Here is an 18,620-nt window from a genome sequence, read left to right as displayed (position 1 = left end):
ATTTTACATTGATGGTCTTATTACAAAAGATTGGATACAAACCAACTAAGTTTTAATATATTACAAAACTACCCAGGATATTATAATTTTATACATACTTAAACTCAAATACAAAAGTAATAGTATAAACTATTCTAAATCTTCCAACAGTATATAACTATATTGGATGCTTATTTCCTGCAATGTTAAACACTGAGAGGGGTAAGCGGTGACGCTTAGTGAGTTCAATAATAGATACAATATAACGTTATGCCATATATATACATCAATATGGCAGAAGCAAAGAGGAACAAGGAACAACAAAGGCATATGTGAATCATGTGACAAGATTTCCATATCAATCGATGATTTGATTCAAAGATATACAATCAATGAGACATAACAATTTCAATACTTGATATACATCAATAAAGCTTCGGCCCAAATGGCACAGAAGACATACAACTTCTGATTAACATTTTGGTAGATTTCAGGATTTCAACCTTATCTACCCTTCTGCCAATGCTATAGTGGTAGAATTCATTCTCTTACGAGACATGTTCTACACGGCCAGAGGCTACATATCAATATCACTGTGAATCTAAGTCTTTTCACTGATCACATGGCCAAAGGTACAACTTTGCTATCAAAATAGCACGAAATAATAACACGGGAAAATAACATGGAAAAGCACATAACACATATAACACATAGCATACAATTGTTCCTATATATTGAACTCACCGTGAAATAACCGGAGGTTAAAATAGTAATTTGGGCAGCACTTCATTCTAATAAATAAGTTTCTTCGATGAAAACCGGGAGCTTTATTGAAAACCGGGCCTTGCGACGGTTGAGCTTCAAAACTGAAAAGATAAATTTTTTCGGGGTCTTCGGGCACTTTGGAACGTTTTTCAGGTGTTGGGAATGATTTCAGGGCTTCGGGGAAGTTGAAATAGCAAAAAAAATAGGTTTAGGGGTGAAAAATGTGAGAATTTCCAAACTAAATCGGGAAGGCTCGCACCCCCCTTTATATAGGGTGCGAGGCGAGGATCTACGGCCGAAAAGGAAACACGCGGCAACAGTGAGGCGAGGCAGGTGGCGTGCATCGGACGGAGACACGGGTCGGTCTCGGATTGGGTCGCGCTTCGGATGCGAGGAGTCGGCGACACGCGTCGGACACGCGTCGGCAGCTGGCTTTGGACGCGCCATGAATTCGAATGCCTCACCGGTATCGGACACGGGGCAGGCTCGCATGCGAGGGTGACGTAGCCGAACCCTGGCCATGCGAAATTTCTCGGTTCTCGTGATTTCTCGGATTTTGTGTCTCGAACTTCAAAAATCCATAACTTTCGCATGCGAGCTCCGTTTTCAACGCTCTTTATATGCACGCGTAGGTGAAATTATGCTCAACAACTTTCGTTTAGACTCTGTCGGCTAATTTTGACTTTATTTTTATTATTATATTTTTAACAGGCCGGGACAGGAAAAGTCTGTTAAAAATTAATAACTTCTTCATCCGACGTCCGTTTTAGTCTGTATTTTTACCGTTGTACTACTATTGACGAGACCTTCGATTCTCGTTTAGGTTGTGTCGGATAAAAATCACTCGATCTTTATTTCGAGTTTTTAGCTGTCTACTGCTATACCGAAACTTAGAAAAATCATAACTTCCTCATACGAAGTCAGATTTGGACGTTCTTTTTATGAAAATTATCGGTTTAACGAGTACTACGACTTTCATTTAGATTACTAAGGTTAAAAAGTAGTTTATCGAAAACTCACTTTTTAAGCTAAATAGTGTTTGCTGGTTTTGTCGCGGATCTTCGATTGGTCATAACTTCTTCGTTATAACTCGGATTTCGATGAGGTTTTCGCCTAATTGTTTCTAACGAAATTATTTACAACTTTCAATAATAAAATTTTACTTATTTCAAATTTTATATTTTCGTTAAATTTCAATATTTGACTTTTGACTGGAATCTCATAAGACTTCCAATATTTTTCTGAATGATTCTAAACATAGTTTTACTTCAATCTTCATAAAACTATCTTGTTAGAACTCAATGCTCAAAAGCATATGTTACTTAATAATATTCATTTTAAAATTAATAAGCTTTACAAAAACACGATAATCGAACAAGGTTATTAAAGTGTATGTTACACACCACCACCATGAGGTGGTAGCTGCCGCCGTGAACCACCGTCGACCACCACCGCCTGAGGTGGAAGTGGGTGGTGCCCGACCTAGTGAAGCTCTAACTACCCTAAAAACTTAATCTTGGACCCAGTTGGCATGTGCTTGGGTTGGAAACCCTAATTAGGGTTTAGAAAACCCTAATCTTGGAGACTCTTGTTTGGGACTTGCCGGGACCCGCATTTTGGACCGTTGGATTGGAATTATGAATTATGCCCGATCACATTTTGTGATTGACCTAGTAGAGTGATGGAATTAATGGATTAAGTCCTTAACGGGTTAAGTTTTTTAGTTAACCCTAATCGTCATTTTATGTGAAAACCCTAAATGTGTTCGACCTCGATTTGGGCCTTTTCTTTTGGGCTCAGGTGTTTGGGTTCTTGATGGGCCATTTGGAACAAGTGTATGGACTAGGATATTTAGATGGGCTTTAGGGTAAGGCCCATGTAAGGGGTTTAGGGACCAATTTGGAAAATTGGGCCTTGGTTGATTATTTGGCTTTTGGGCCTTCAGAGTGCGAGTTTGGGCCTTGGTCTTGGACCAAGCTAAATTAGGGGTAAAATAGTCTTTTTACCCAAATTATGGATTTATGGTTATGCATTGGATCCCAATTGTTAATTGGGTGTTATTTTGATGATTGACAGTTCGAGAATTTGTCAGCCAGCAGCCAGGGATCGTCCGTGTGAGTCGGCAGTGTGAGGTGAGTTTCCTTACCAGGTTTAGTGGGTCGAAGGCACCAAGGACAGACCATGTTTATATTATGTTGTTAGTATGCTAGTTGTCTTTCTGACTCTTGCATGTGCTTGTGTTTATATGTCTTTCGGGCTAAGGCCCGATGACAAGCGGGGCCTGATGGATATCCGTATGCTATGTATCTTTATGATTATTGCATGTGTATGTGTTTATTTGATATATGTTATTGTATGTTGGGCGGGGCCCGTTTTATAGAGCTCGGCTCGATGTCGGACGGGGTCCGAAGTCGGGCAGGGCTCGATGACGGGCGGGGCCCACTATATGTTTATTGTATGTTTGGTATGTGGTATCTTGGGGGACTCACTAAGCTTCGTGCTTACAGTTTTCAGTTTATGTTTCAGGTACTTCGGTTTTCAGTGGAAGAGCTCGGTTTGACTGCATGGCACACACATTTTATATTCCGCATTGACTTGTTCTAGGATTTATACTCTGATTGTAATGTATCGGTTTTGAAACAAGTAACTAATGATTTTTCCTTTATAAATAAAACGAAAATTTCTGTCAATATTTTGGGGATGTTACATAGAAGATCTTCAAATTTCTAAGCTTGGAGAGAAGGTCTTGTATCCAGAATCACCACCCTTTTTGCAAAGCTTGTGAGGTATCAAGTTCTCATCTTGACTTCTAGCTGTTTATATCTCTTTTTGGGATGATTTGTCATGTTTTTGGGCATTGTTGGGTAGATCGTTGAGTTAAGACATCCAAAGGGCTCATCCTTTCAAATCTAGGATTATCATGGGTTCCTTAGGCTTGAAGGTGCCAACTTTATGGAGTTTAGGGCCTCATGCATTCATTAAGTCTCTTATTAAGTCCTTGTTGAGCTTTAGAGCTTTATATAGCCATGTATGGACGTAAAGTTAGCAATTTTACGTGAGAATCTAGCTCAAGGAGGTCAGATCTGTATTCTAGAACGAAATCTCAATGGGTTAAGAGCTAAATCTAGAAGATGGTTGATCTGGAAGAGTACATTGGGAGTAAAAACCTGTACGCATAGCATACAAACCTTCGAGCCAGTACGCTTAGTGTACAAGCTGAGTACACCCCGCGTACTCAGTCAGGTGGCATTTCAATGTTGGGATTTTGGTTTGGGCCACGTTTTGGGCTTAGAAGGTTAGGGTTTAGTTGGGCCATTTGATTTTGGGAGTTTTGGGCCAGGAACATTATTGGGCCTTGGGCTAAGGGCCATGAGAAGGGATTGGGCCCAATTGGAAATTGGGCCATAATTTAGGCCTTGATGGATTATTTGAATTTTGGGCCCATTAGATTGTGAAATTAGGCTTCAATCTTGGACCAAGCTAGGTTAGGGGTAAAATGGTCTTTTTACCCCAAGTAGGGATTTTTGGTTATGATTTAGATCCCAAATGTTAATTGGTTTCTATTTTTCAACTGATAGCTCGGGGAGTTGTAGGACCAGCAGCCAAGGATTATTCAGTTCATTCAGCATTGCAAGGTGAGTTTCCTTATTGGGTTTAGCGGGTCGAAGGCACCAATGTCGACCCATGACTATGTTATGTTAGCATTCTAGTTGTATGTGTGACTCTTGCATGTGTTATGTGCTTATATGTTTACCGGGCAGGGCCCGATGTCGGGTCGGGCCAGATGACCATCTTGCATGCTATGTATCTTTGTGATTATTGCATGTGTATATGTTACTTGATATATGTCATATGTATGTTAGGCGGGGCCCGATCTATTATCGAGCGGGGCTCAATGCCGGGTGGGGCCCGATGCCGGCGGGGTCTGATGCAGGGCGGGGCCCATTATGTGTTTATTTGTATGTATGGTATGTGGTATTTTGGGAAACTCACTAAGCTTTGTGTTTACGGTTTTTAGTTTATGTTTCAGGTACTTCCGGTTTCAAGGGGAAGAGCTCGGGCATCGCACACACTATATGGATTCTGTTTTTGGGACACACTCTGATTTTTATGATGTTTGATATACTTATTTTCTGGGTTGTATGAACAATACTTTTGGAATATTGTTTTATTTAAATTTAAAATTTGAAATTTTTGGGTCATATTTATGGGATGTTTCACGCCCATGTTATCCGCATTATGTGATTTTGGGATTTTGTACTATGATGTTATTTTCACTATGATATACTTTGGATGGTTTGATATGAATACTTAATGGCTTGTGGTTAACCTAAAATTGAAATTTTTACTTATAATTTTTGGGATGTTACAAGTTGGTATCAGAGAATTGGTTTGAGGGATTCGGACACACTCTCGGGTGTGTCTGAACTCAAACTGAGGGTTTGGTAGATTTTCCATAAAAAGAAATTTTTTATAAAAGGATTTCTAATAAAAGGGGTAGTGTGTGCAATCAGTCGAGCTAAAGTAAGTGATTCCCAGAAAACCCATACATGTTTGTTATGCTATATGTTATAAGAAATGCATGCTAGATTAGGGCTAAGGATCTGCTCAGGATTTCATGTTAGGAGAGATGCCTTGTATGCTTGTTGTTTGAGCTTTAGAATTGCATGCTAGTATGGATTTCATATGATTGGATAGAATTGCTTGATTAGTTAGTACGTTGGTTAGATTTTCCGATGTCTGAATGCTTTGTGCTTTGTGGAACCCTTAGTGATGCGAGTTAACTATTAAGTGAATATGTTAAGTCACATGCTGCAAAGGTTGGATAATCTCAGAGTGACGGATTTGGCCCTATTGCGTAGCTCTCGTTTGAGTCTAATCGTTGTAGGGTTGAGTCTTTACTCGAAGGATTATCTAAGCTTTGTTGCATGTGATTGTATTGATGAAATAGTTAGCTGACATTAGTGGGAATGGCTTGTGGTTAACCTAAAATTGAAATTTTACTTATAATTTTTGGGATGTTACAAGTTGGTATCAGAGAACTGGTTTGAGGGATTCGGACACACTCTCGGGTATGTCTGAACTCAAACTGAGGGTTTGGTAGATTCTCCATAAAAAGAAATGTTTTACAAAAGGATTTCTAATAAAAGGGGTGGTGTGTGCAATCAGCCGAGCTAAAGTAAGTGATTCCGAGAATACCCATACATGTTTGTTATGCTATATGTTATAAGAAATGCATGCTAGATTAGGGCTAAGGATCTGCTCAGGATTTCATGTTAGGAGAGATGCCTTGTATGCTTGTTGTTTGAGTTTTAGAATTGCATGCTAGTATGGATTTCAGATGATTAGATAGAATTGCTTGACTAGTTGGTACGTTGGTCAGATTTTCCAATGTCCGAATGCTTTGTGCTTTGTGGAACCCTTAGTGATGCGAGTTAACTATTAAGTGAATATGTTAAGTCACATGCTGCAAAGGTTGGATAATCTCAGAATGACGGATTTGACCCTATTGCGTAGCTCTCGTTTGAGTCTAATCGTTGTAGGGTTGAGTCTTTACTCGAAGGATTATCTAAGCTTTGTTGCATGTGATTGTATTAATGAAGTAGTTAGCTGACATTAGTGAGAATTCTTCAGCAGCTGATGATAGGGTGAGGTCAGGAACCTAGGATAGCCTAGGAAGTGCTTTAGTGGGTTAATTGCGCTGTTTAGCGGGTATTTGGAGTATCGGTTGAGAAGGTGACTTGGAGGATTTGGGATGATTCTTGAGGAAAGTATGGATAGGTGTGGAAGGTAGTATTGGGTCCGTACTACTGAAAGCACAAGATCCATACTCGATTCGAGGAGAGTCACAAAGAATCTAGGAAGCCTGTGGGATGAGGATTCTTTGAGCATGTTCTGATCATTGTGAGGCTGCTTTTCATAATGGTAATGAGCACACGTGGAGGAGGTTCAGGTTCTGGTTCGGGATCAGGGGCTGGTACCGAGCCGATGGATGAGTGGACGCGGGAGTTCATCTCGTCGGAGATCACCCGCGGTATTTTGGAGCAGACTCCTGTGATTTTTGGTACGATCAAGGATGGGATCATGTAGATTTTGGACGAGCATATGGGCGCATACTGCACTAGGATTATGGAATTGTTGGATGAGCGACTCGGGGCCTTTCGGGCCGAGATCGCGGCATGGCAGTTGGGAGCGTGAACTCCCTTATTTCGGGAAAGCGCTTTGCTGGTTCCGCAGAATGTGGCGGGAAAATGAATGAAGAAGGTGAGGTATCATGATATGTTTGCTAGAGCCCGAGAGCGGGAGATTGGTTTGGAGCACCTCGGGAAGAGGAAGGCAGAGCAGATTCAGACCACAGTAGGCCAGGCAAAGAGGCCCACGACTCAGGATTTGCGTTTGGGAGGCCAGCAGGACCGTGGCCACTGTTAGGGGTGGCAAATCGGGCCATCGTGTCGTGTTTTTGTCTGACACAACACGACACGACAAGATTTTTTGTAACACGAACACGACACGACACGATGTCGTGTTTTTTTTCAGCTAACACGAAAACGAACCGATTAAAAAACAACAAACACGACACGACACGACAAAGATGACATAATATAACAATTAATTTATTTAATTAATACATAATCATAGATAACACGACACACACGACTAACACGACCGAAAAATGCTAAATCGTGTCAATTTCGTGTCGAATTTTGAACACGAACACGACACGACACGACGTCAGGAGACAGGGAGGGGATGTTTCAGTTGCGGACAGATGAGTCATTTCAACAGGGATTGCCCTCGAGGATCGGTTCCGATGTGTTTTCATTGCAACCAAGTGGGCCACAAGAACGCCAACTGTCCGGAGTTGATGAGGGGAGCAGTGAGGGCACCTGCTCCAGCCACTCTAAGGATTTCGGATGGTCGCGAGGGCAGAGTGGAGGTTCCTGTGGAGAGGAATCGAGCGTTGTAGTCAGAGATAAAGGAGATCTGAGTTCCAGCAGTTGACACTGCGGGTATGAGTTGTATTCCTTCCTTCATGCTCTTATTAATTGTGTTTATGATTATGTGTTTGTGTGTGAGACGCTATGGTTTATGTAAGTCTCCACCTAGAAATTAGAATTCTTCTCATGATAGTCTGGACATTTTATTTTGAAAATCTTCATATGTCATTTTGCATAGTGAGAGTCGTGTTTAGGGGACGAGTCATTTCCCTTTAATTAGTAACTAGGATAAAAAAAAATTGTAACATATTAGTGACGGAACCATAACTAGACTCACCTAATTCCAACATATTAGCGACGGATCAAGTTAGGCTATACGGAGTGGAGCCTCAAACCACACGTGAAAACCTATGTGGCAGCCCAAGGGGACGTGTGAACACCACCCCAATGTTCAGTGACTTGGCTGTGAAGTCTCTATGAAGACGGAGGAAGACAACCAATAAGAAGCAAGCAGCAACATCGGTCACTCTCTTTCTCTCTCTTTTTTTTCTCTTCACCACCAACCCATACCATACCAACCCACCGGTGAACACCATTTCTACAACCTAGTGGATTGATTGTGGAATGATAAAAAAAATCTACGTGGCCTCCTTTTCACTCATAAACCACTCGTGACGATCAGGACCGACTCTACCATTTGCAAAACTAAGCAAGGGCTTAGGGCCCCCAATTTTAAAGCTTTTTCTATTATATATGTATATATATACGTATTTCTTGGGTTACAAAGACAAGTTGAAGCTTGACTTGGTGGTAAAAGCACTAGTTTATAAAACTAAAGGTTCCAAGTTCGAAACTATTTGCTTACTTGAAGAGCCCCAATTTTTTTGTTTTCTTAGAACCCTCAAATTGGTTGAGCCGTCCCTAGTGACAATACCTCAAAGCCTTAGCGACAGATTGCTGGCCTCCCGCGGAAGATTCTTTGCTTCATTTTTCATGCTAACAAGATGGATTAGCAAGGATTTTCATCAAAAAAAATGTCCGTTGAGTTGAAAGAAAAACAGACCCACGAGCGTTTACAAGTCACCTATCGTATAACAATGTCACTTTACCTCTTTGTATAATTAAATAAAAGGATCTTGCATCAATAACAAGCGAAAAAATAGGCAGCCAATATATAATAAAATTATTTTTACCTGAGTTTCAGTTAAAAGACTAAATATATATTTATCTTTAAATTTTAATAAAAATTTTAAACCAATTAATATTTATAGGTGTTTATACTTCATATCCAAACACTTACACTCGTTATATAACAACGATGTCAAACCATAATAATTCAAACAAGTGATCCCAAACACCCCAACCACTACCACCATTGCCACTGCCACCGTCACCACCACCACAGTCAATCAATTTTGTCCATGGCCACCAACCCAACTTGAGGTTAAAAGTAAATAACTTGCTTGCATCTAAACAAACTCTCCATCTCTGGCTCAGGTTTCACCTCACCACCACCAGCGCGAGCTTTCACCGCACCACCAATGCGAGCTTTCACAGGCAGCGGTGGCGGCCCTCCCTTGTTTCTCATCACCACTTCCACCTCCGCCGGACATGATTCATCTTCAATCTTAACCTTCACTCCACCGCCGTCACCACCACCACAAGGTTCTCCAAGTGGTGGCGCACCCCTCTTTTTCTTCAAAACTCCCACCTCCGGCCACAACCCATCTTCAATCTTAACCTCCACACCACCACCTAACTGTCTCTCAACCGGCGACCTACCCCTCTTTCTCTTCACCACCTCCGCCTCCGGACCTGATTCATATTCAACTTTAACCTTCACACCACCACCACCACCACCACAGCCGCCGCCGCCATCTAGTTTCTCAACCGGCGGTCTTCCGATCTTCCTGTTCAACCCCTTGACATCCAGAGATTGTCGTTTTGTTGGTCTTTTACTCTTGATCATCTCCACTAGAATCAAGACGTTTTCTTTCTTGATGTACTTGAATAAACACATATCGCCGTTGCATAGGTCGTGATATTGTCGGAAATGCGGCCACCCTGATGCTAAATAGACTCTTATATTCGAGTATATTTCAATTTTTAACCCAATTTTCCATTCTTTTCCTTCTTTATCCTTCATCCTTATGCTCGATTTATTTTCCAAACCCGCAGAATCCACAAATTTCTTCGGCAACCCCTACAAAATTTAAATTAAAAATCAATTAATTACCCAACAACAAAACGTGATTCAAGAAACCTAGGCCTTTTCCCGAGATGTAAGGTACAACTTTCGAGACATGAGTTACAACTCATACTGTTATTTTTTTAAGTATTTTAATATGTTAAATTATTATACGATCATATATTTATATTTTTGTAGATATATATATACTTAAAAGGAATAATATGTAGTATTTATAGAAAATAATCTATCCTTTTTCTGTAATTTACAAACTACAAGGATAAATCATAACTTTCACAACGACTCATACAAGAAGAATAACCAATTAACTTTTTTTAAACTAAAAAATCAAGAAAGTAAATTACCAATTATAACTTTCACAAAGACTCGTACAATTTTGAAGAATAACAAATTAATTTTTTTTAACTAAAAAAATCAAGAAAGTAAATTACCAATTATTAACAGGCTTTTAAATTTTAATAAAATCATTCATTATTTCTTCTACAATTTATAAATTTTAACAAGTAAATAATCACTTCCTTTTAATTAAATCAAGATTATAATTTTATTATGATTAATTAATTAGTATCATCCATCTATATATAAATTTTAACTACAATTTTTCTACAACTCATAGGCCCCTAGTATAAATTTTAATTAATATTAACGCCGTTCAAAAAAAAATATTAATTTACAATTTTACCATAAGCTAACAAATGCAAGTTTTCTTACACTATCAAATCAACCGAAAATAATATAACTTTTGAGAAAATACAAAGCCACCCTTTTGCCGATTATGGTGTTCTTTTAAGGATATTTCCATTTAACATTGTTTTGTCATTTGAAGATATAAGATTTTACCATATAATATCTGTGGTTTCTCTCACAGATGACCTTTTGAAAGTAAAGATCCTCATATGGCGCAACATCATCATCATCATCATCATGATGTTGGCCATCATCTTCATCATCATCACCTGAAAATCTTGATCCATCAGTCAAAATCCAATTTAATGTTCTTGTATATATGTAAAGCAAGAGAGAGAAACCAAACTGGTGTGCTTTAATGGCAGATCTTTTTCACATCCATGTTCATCGAAGAACGAAACCTGGAAGGTGAAGGAATCAACTAGCCAGAAGACAAGAATGTCCCTGGTAGCCAACTGGACATCCTGGGCCAGCTTCTCCCATCCATGGGCAAAACAGTAATCTTCACCGATTTGTTTAATCTTCAACCTCCATGAATGCTCCCCTGTTGCAGTCTTGAGTATTGTGTTTTTAGGGATCTTATGTAAATACCTCCTCACAAAAGCAATTGGCAATGACTGCAAACAAATTTCGGTTTTTTCCATGAATACAGATATCATATACAGATTCATATACTTATACACGCGGAGGATAGAGGAGTACCAGATGTGGGGAAGAAGGGTAACGCACGACCTTGAAGAAGGAAGGAGAACCCTGTTTTGGCTCACTACTTCTATCAGTATCCATTTTCAGTCAATTGAAGAAACTTCGATTTTGATTTTTTTATTGAGAAGGATTTGGGGTTAGTTGAAGAACAAGTAATGAAAGAGAGAGATAGATGAGATAACCGCGCTGATTTGTGTTGTAGAGGGTTAAATATTCGAATCGACCGACATTTCCTACACCAAAATGGTGGGAGATGAACAGCGAACAACCTAAAATCTACAAAAAAAAACAGACCCACTTCTTATCAAAGTTTGCAGCTGTAGTCGCCGGATAGAAGTCGCCGGTAGGGAGGGATTAGGGTTGGGTCGTCGCCGGTGATGGGTTTGTTGGTTCTGTAAGAAGCGCCGTTGATGGATTTTTTAAGGTGGTAGTCGCCGGCGGTAGTTCTTGAAGAAACTACGTTAGATGAGGTAGACACCGGTGGTGAGAAACGCCGGTGGGAGGTGGTGTTGAAGAAAATCGACCTGCGAATGGCGAACCCCTTTATTGAGTTGGTGGATCTCGAAAGAGTCCCATTGAATTGACAAAACCTGGCTTCACTTTAATGAAGTTTAAATTTTTCCACTCCTAGCACCGAATCCTTTTTTTCTTTTACATCAAAATATGTGTAGATTATGTCCGATTCAATTCTATATCTAATACCAATTTGGTTTAAAACAACGCTATCAATACTTTTTTAATTTAAGGAAATTAGAAAAAAAAACCAATAATAGTAAAGTTGGGATACTTTGTCCATGGTCCCTTGATTTACATATTCGGTCTCTGTACTTCTTTAATTAATTTATTCATGTCCTTTTGTTTGTTTTCCATTCAACTTCCTATTTTTTTGGCAGAATTGGTCCTTGTATTATTGTTGGAAATTAGGAATACTAAATTTGGATGTTTTTTGGCAACTTTGGTCATTATTATTTACCCATTTTCACACTTTTGGTCCTTGCAATCAATATTTTTACACTTTTTTGGAACCTTTTAATATTTAAAGTTTGGCCACAAAACTTTAACGGTTTGACAACTTTGATCCCTTTTCTAAAAAGTTGCTAATTCCTACCCCTTTAATTCTTTAGCCATTTTCACACTTCTGGTCCTTGCAGTCAAAACTTTTACATTTTTTGTCCGGGGCAAAGCCCGGACTTTTCATCCTTGCACTTTCTTTAGCCATTTTCACACTTCTGGTCCTTGCAGTAAAAGTGGCTTTTTAGTGTAGGGTTGGGGATGTCTTTACAAGTCAGTGAAAAGGACATAGGCACCCTTTCAGGAGATGTTATTGTGGTTTAGAAGCTTGATTTGTACAACAAGTAAATAAAGACCATTACAAGGTCGATTTAGTGCTTCAAACTCACTAAGCATCTCCTGGATCGACCTTGTAGGGTCTTCATTTACTTGTTGTACAAATCGAGCTTCTAAACTACATGTAGCGTCCCAAAAATACTGAGTAAAAATTTTATTTTTCAACTGCACAGAAACAACTTGATGGATTAAGCCCTTAATTCATTAAGTTCCCAACTCATGCTTTCCATAAAGCTTCCTTACACTCCTAAACAACATAAAAGTCTTTGCTTTGTGGATATGCATGTCATCCATTCATCAAGGTCAAAAATGGGAGAAATGGGGTCACAGCCCCATGAATGAACTCAAAACATCATAACATTTCAGATCTGGAGCACCTAGCCATATTTGGAACCCTAAAGGTTCATAAATGTGACATCCCCATTTTCACGGTCAGAAAAGACCGATTTTGTTTATGCTTTATAAAAATCAGAGTACTTCTTTTAATAAAAATGTTGCGGAATTAGTTCCCAGTAAAACATGATAAATACATTATCAAAGCATTTTCGAAGAAATGTATTTTTATTCATTTTAAAACATTTGGGATGTCATCTTCAATACAGAAACATAAGCATAAACAGAACTTACATTCATTTACACTAGTGATCTACATCTCTTTTAAATCTCTCAGTGTAAAGTAGCTTCATACTGACACCTGTGATACAAATAAGCTTGAGTGGGTCAGGTTGGGAAACCTGGTGAGTACATAGGGTTTTTAGCCCACAATAATATAATTATTATGTTTAAACATCAAACAATCAACCCAATTACCCATCCTCATTATCTTCTTTACTCTTAAGGATCTACCCTAAGAATCAACTATTCCTCGTTCATTCATTCCTAAGGATCATCCTAAGGAATCGGCACGAAGTCCATCGTCACCGGGATTTAGGCACTAAGTCTGCATAGTTGCCAAGGTTTATACAACAGGCACTAAGTCCGCATAGTCGCCAAGGTTTTGGCACCAAGTCTGCATGATCGCCAAGGTTTAGGCACCAAGTCTGCATGATCGCCAGGGTTTAGAGTACACCGGGTGAACACATCGTTCACAACTCCTACAGGTTGCGAGCCTGCTAGTGTTCCACTGGACTGTCTAGAATAGTCCGTGGTTGTCATCCATACTCTGCTATATGACGGGGCCATCATTTGGGAAAGGCTTCTCACATCGTCCACCTCTCGTACTCACCTCGTGGTCTATAACACCTCTCAACTCATCATCCAACTCATATTCTGTGACATCCAAAATTTTACGCCAAATTTAAACTTTTCAAGCATAAATAAAACCAAATAGTAATTGTTTAAAAAAGTGTTTTCAATTCATTATTCAATCAGAGTGTCCCAAAAGCCAAATCATAAGGATGAGGAGCGGTACGGTCACGCCTTCGCCTTGCCATGAACTCCTGAAGTACCTGAAACAATAAATTAAAAACTGTAAGCCCGAGGGCTTAGTGAGCTACCCCCAAAATACCAATACTACACTGATAAGCCAAATCTCATTTAGGTCGCGTAGGCCAAAAACCGCTCGATCTAAAACTCGAGTTTCGGGCTGTGCACTGTTAAGCCAAATCTTAGAAAATTCATAACTTCCTCATACGAAGTCAGATTTGGGCGTTCTTTTTTTGTATGTTCTCGGTTTAACGTATACTACAAGTTTTGTTTGGATTTATAAGGCTAAAAGTCCTCCATCGTAAATTCACTATTTACGTCTCCCGGTGTCGTGCCGGTTTTGCCATAAAACTTCGACAAACCATAACTTCTTCGTTATAACTCGGATTTCAACGTTCTTTATATGTACGGAACCCTTGAGACGTATTCTACAACTTGGTTAAGATTATTTATTCTAAATAATCTTTTGTCAACAAGTTGTCTTCGATCCCTATTATCTCTAAATTGACTAGCCCGGATCTACGGGCGTTACAATTATCTCCCCCTTAGGATGATTACGTCCCGGAATCATCAACGAAACAGGGCTCACATGATGACTCCATACGTTATCTCTTCATCCTAAGTAATAACCGTAACTTTGACGTTTCTTCGAACGAATATCTAACTCTAAGACTTCCTGATTGCAGGCGGTGCTCGATGTTGCACTTGCTCCCTATCTCACGTCAGACTCCAAAGTATGACCTTCAAGTCACAATCTCGATCCTTACTGGTGTCACACCCCGATCCTTGTCGGAATCGATCAAGGCGTGATATATTGTTCAAAGTCTCATGACAACTAGGTTATAATGTGATCAGATTCAATTAAGTACTAAGTATGCAAACAAGATCCACAACATACAAGTACAAATACAAATGCAAACCACATTTATTACATCAAATTTAAATTGTCTTGTGGATTTCTAAGGCACAACCTATTTTTCATCATTCTTCATTCTTCAAATCTGCATCATGGGTAAAAACAGGTCAACTACGAGAGTTGGTGAGTAATCAAATTTTAGTAGAGAAAATTGTGAAGTTGAAACATTTATAATTTGAAATCTGTTTTCTTTTGAAGTCGCCAAACAATTGTATTTGAGATAACGGTTTATAAATCAAAAATTGATTAACAATTGATAACAACAACAATAAGTCCTCACCCTATATATATACATATGTATATATATAAATATATATAGGATGGAGCATCTAATCATCATACACACTCAACCACGTGTGATCAATCACCTTAGCGTCCCAAGGCGGGGTGGTCAACCCAATAGCGCTATTATTGTCCATAACGTACCTCAAGAATACGGGCATAGTCACGGAGATTAGACTAAAAATGATAATGCACTACAAGTACATGTAGCGTAAACGAACAATAGTTATACAATTAATGACTCACGTATAAATGTCCCAACAATGTCTCAATTGTGATAAAACAATAAAATGAAGTTGGAACATATTAGAACCACATGATACACCCCAAAAGTATTGAAAATTATAAAGTATGGGGTAGATTACTCACTTTAGTCCCAAAACGAAATGCGTGTGTCGTACGATAGACGATTCGGGTCAAAATGGCGTAGAACCTAATATAATTAATAGTTTTGGTTTAGGAACTGCTAAACAAGAATGGAGTATTAATACAAATAATTAGACACGTATTCTTATATTAGATGAATTAACAATAATTCATTTTGATTATAATATTAAGGTATTTATTTGTTAAATGAATTTTAAATTGAATTACTTACTTTGCATAATTAATTTATATTTTCAATTTAGGCCAGATTTTAATAATTTCTTATTAAAATAATAACTTGCCCAATTATAATTATTTACAGATTTTAACAATTATTTATATGAAATAATCATTAAAATGCATTTTTACATGCTTAAATACTTAGGAAAATAGTTTTAAATAGTAAACAGTATTGAAAAATTATGAAATTATTAGGAAATCATTATTTCATACAATATGAATTACTGTAAAATTTTTATATTTTTCTGAACTGTTTTAGTATTTATTTAATATTTTAATGATTAAACAACACAAAATTCGGGAAAAATAGTAAATGATTCTCAAAAAATCTGTAAAATTAACCATAGTTTTATAACATGATGTAGAGCCCAGTGTATAAGTTTCAGATATTTGTGACTATGGGAAGTATTTTTTATATATTTCATTATTAATTAATCAATAAAATCATAAATAATAGTAAACAGTAATATAAATGCATGAAACTTCATATATCATGTTTAATAAGTATACAGGTCATCCCAGAATTTTCTCAGAATTTATTGAATGCAACAAGTATTTTATGTGAATTATTGCCCTACTTTATTGAAATAATTATGATAATTCAATAAAAATAAGTTATTTTCTGAAAATTTCCTGAACTTCTTATTTTATTGATGGTATTCTGAGAAAAATCAGGTTTATGAAAAAAATGAGTTTTAGATATTTTGGTGGATTTAATTTGTTTCTTGTATGAATTTGAAACTTTTAACAACATACCTTGATGAATGCTTCAAGAGGGATGAAGATTTGAGTATAATAGATTGTTCTTGGATGGAATATGAGTATTCTTGGAGGAAATTTCGAGATTGAGAGTGAGAGCAAGAATAGAGAAGATTTAAGTGGTGAAGAGAATAATGTGTTGGGAGAAAAAGGAAAGGAAAGTGGATGGGAGGTGTGAGTGGGAGACCATGGGAATAATCTTTTTGCTTTTGGTGGTCTTCATAATTTCCCACTAACACAAGCATCTTTTACATAATTAATATATGAGTTTTATAAAATTTAAAGTAAAGTTTATAAAAAATAGAGTTTTATAAAATTTAATGTAAAGTTTATAAAAATGGAGTTTTATAAAAGATAGGTTATTATTTGATTATAACAATCTACTTTGATTTGAAGTTTAATTAGAGAATTCAAGTTTGATTCTTTTAATTTAATTAGAGCATTATACTTTGATTTGATTTTAATATGGTATCATAATTTACTTTGATTATAGTTATAACGTTGTACAATACTATGTTGCTATTAACGTCAAGTTATATCGTATTGTATGGGTTTTGATCCTATTAGCGTCAAATAATCTTGAGTAGGGTTTATTAAATTTCCAATTGGGTTGGGTTGACCCGAATCCATTTTAGGCGGATGTCACAGTCTCCCCTACTTTAGGAAATTTCGTCCCGAAATTTAAGAAGAGAGTACCTTAAGAGAAAAGTTGTGGGTATTTGGTACGCATATGATCCTCACGCTCCCATGTATACTTAGGTCCACGTGCCGACTGCCACCTGACCTTAACCAGGGGAATGCGACTTCTTTTGAGTTGCTTTTCCTTTCGGTCGGCAATTTCCAAGGGTTTCTCGGTAAATTGCATTGTCTCGTCGATTTGGATATCCTCGAGAGGAACATGAAGGTTCTCGTCTGCTAAACACTTCTTGAGGTTGGCTATATGAAATACTGGGTGAACTTTCTTAAGCTCTGTTGGTAGATCCAACTCGTAGGCTACTGGTCCGATCCTTTTTATGATCTTAAACGGGCCTACGTAGCGTGGTGCCAATTTACCCTTGCGTCCAAATCGAACCACACCTTTCCATGGGGACACTTTTAACATGACCATGTCACCTACGGTAAATTCAAGCGGTTTACGTCGCTTGTCGGCATAACTCTTTTGTCGGCTACGAGATGCGAGAAGGTTATCGCGAATCTGAGTGATTTTGTCGGTTGTTTCCTGGATAAGCTCAGGACCAACGATTGGAGAATCCACTGTTGCGCGAATCACGTGGGACTCACCGATTTCATGCCAGCAAATAGGAGATCGGCATTTACGGCCATACAATGCCTTAAATGGTGGCATCTTGATGCTAGAATGATAACTGTTATTATAGGAGAATTCCACCAACGGTAAATGAGAGTCCCAGTTTCCTCCGAAATCCAAGACACACGCCCTCAACATATCTTCGAGTGTTTGAATTGTCCTCTCAGATTGACCATCGGTCTGAGGATGATAGGCGGTACTGAGATCGAGGCGGGTTCCCATGGCTGTTTGAAGTGATTGCCAAAACCGAGAGAGAAATCTCCCATCACGATCTGAAATGATGCTGAGATGAATGCCATGCCGACTAACTATCTCGTTGATGTAAATCCGAGCAAGTTTTTCGACTTTGAAATTTTCCCGGATGGGAAGGAAATGAGCGGATTTGGTCAAACGGTCAATGATTATCCAAATGCTGTCGTGTCCTTTTGTGGTACGGGGAAGTTTGGTTACGAAATCCATGGCGATCGCTTCCCATTTCCACCTGGGGATTTCTGGTTGGACCAATAGTCCAGAGGGTCGTTGATGTTCTACTTTGACCCTGGAACATGTAAGACATTTGGCCACGAATAAAGCAATATCCTTTTTCATTCCCGACCACCAACAATTGGTTCTCAGGCCATGATACATCTTGTCGGTGCCCGGATGAATGGAATATCGGGTTTTATGGATTTCTTCCATCAGGAATATGCGAAGATT

At 38.4% G+C, this 18,620-nt stretch overlaps 1 protein-coding gene across 1 annotated transcript; it reads right to left on the bottom strand.

Moving 5' to 3' along the window:
• Positions 1–8,880: 8,880 nt before the first annotated feature.
• On the bottom strand, positions 8,881–11,952 carry LOC145166344 (B3 domain-containing protein REM10-like). Its single transcript, XM_079085297.1, has 4 exons — positions 11,281–11,952; positions 10,925–11,195; positions 10,732–10,847; positions 8,881–9,885 (listed from the first exon to the last, which is right to left on the bottom strand). Exons 1-4 carry the CDS (start codon positions 11,362–11,364, stop codon positions 9,127–9,129), a joined length of 1,230 nt encoding a protein of 409 aa, XP_078941423.1. The 5' UTR covers positions 11,365–11,952; the 3' UTR covers positions 8,881–9,126.
• Positions 11,953–18,620: the final 6,668 nt, after the last annotated feature.

This window comes from Lactuca virosa, chromosome 3, assembly GCF_052849685.1.
Source record: "Lactuca virosa cultivar CGN04683 chromosome 3, Lactuca_virosa_CGN04683_v6, whole genome shotgun sequence".
Taxonomy (NCBI): Eukaryota; Viridiplantae; Streptophyta; class Magnoliopsida; order Asterales; family Asteraceae; genus Lactuca; species Lactuca virosa.
The sequence above is the reverse complement of the archived record's forward strand: the minus strand, read 5'-3'. Positions and strand labels throughout refer to the sequence as shown.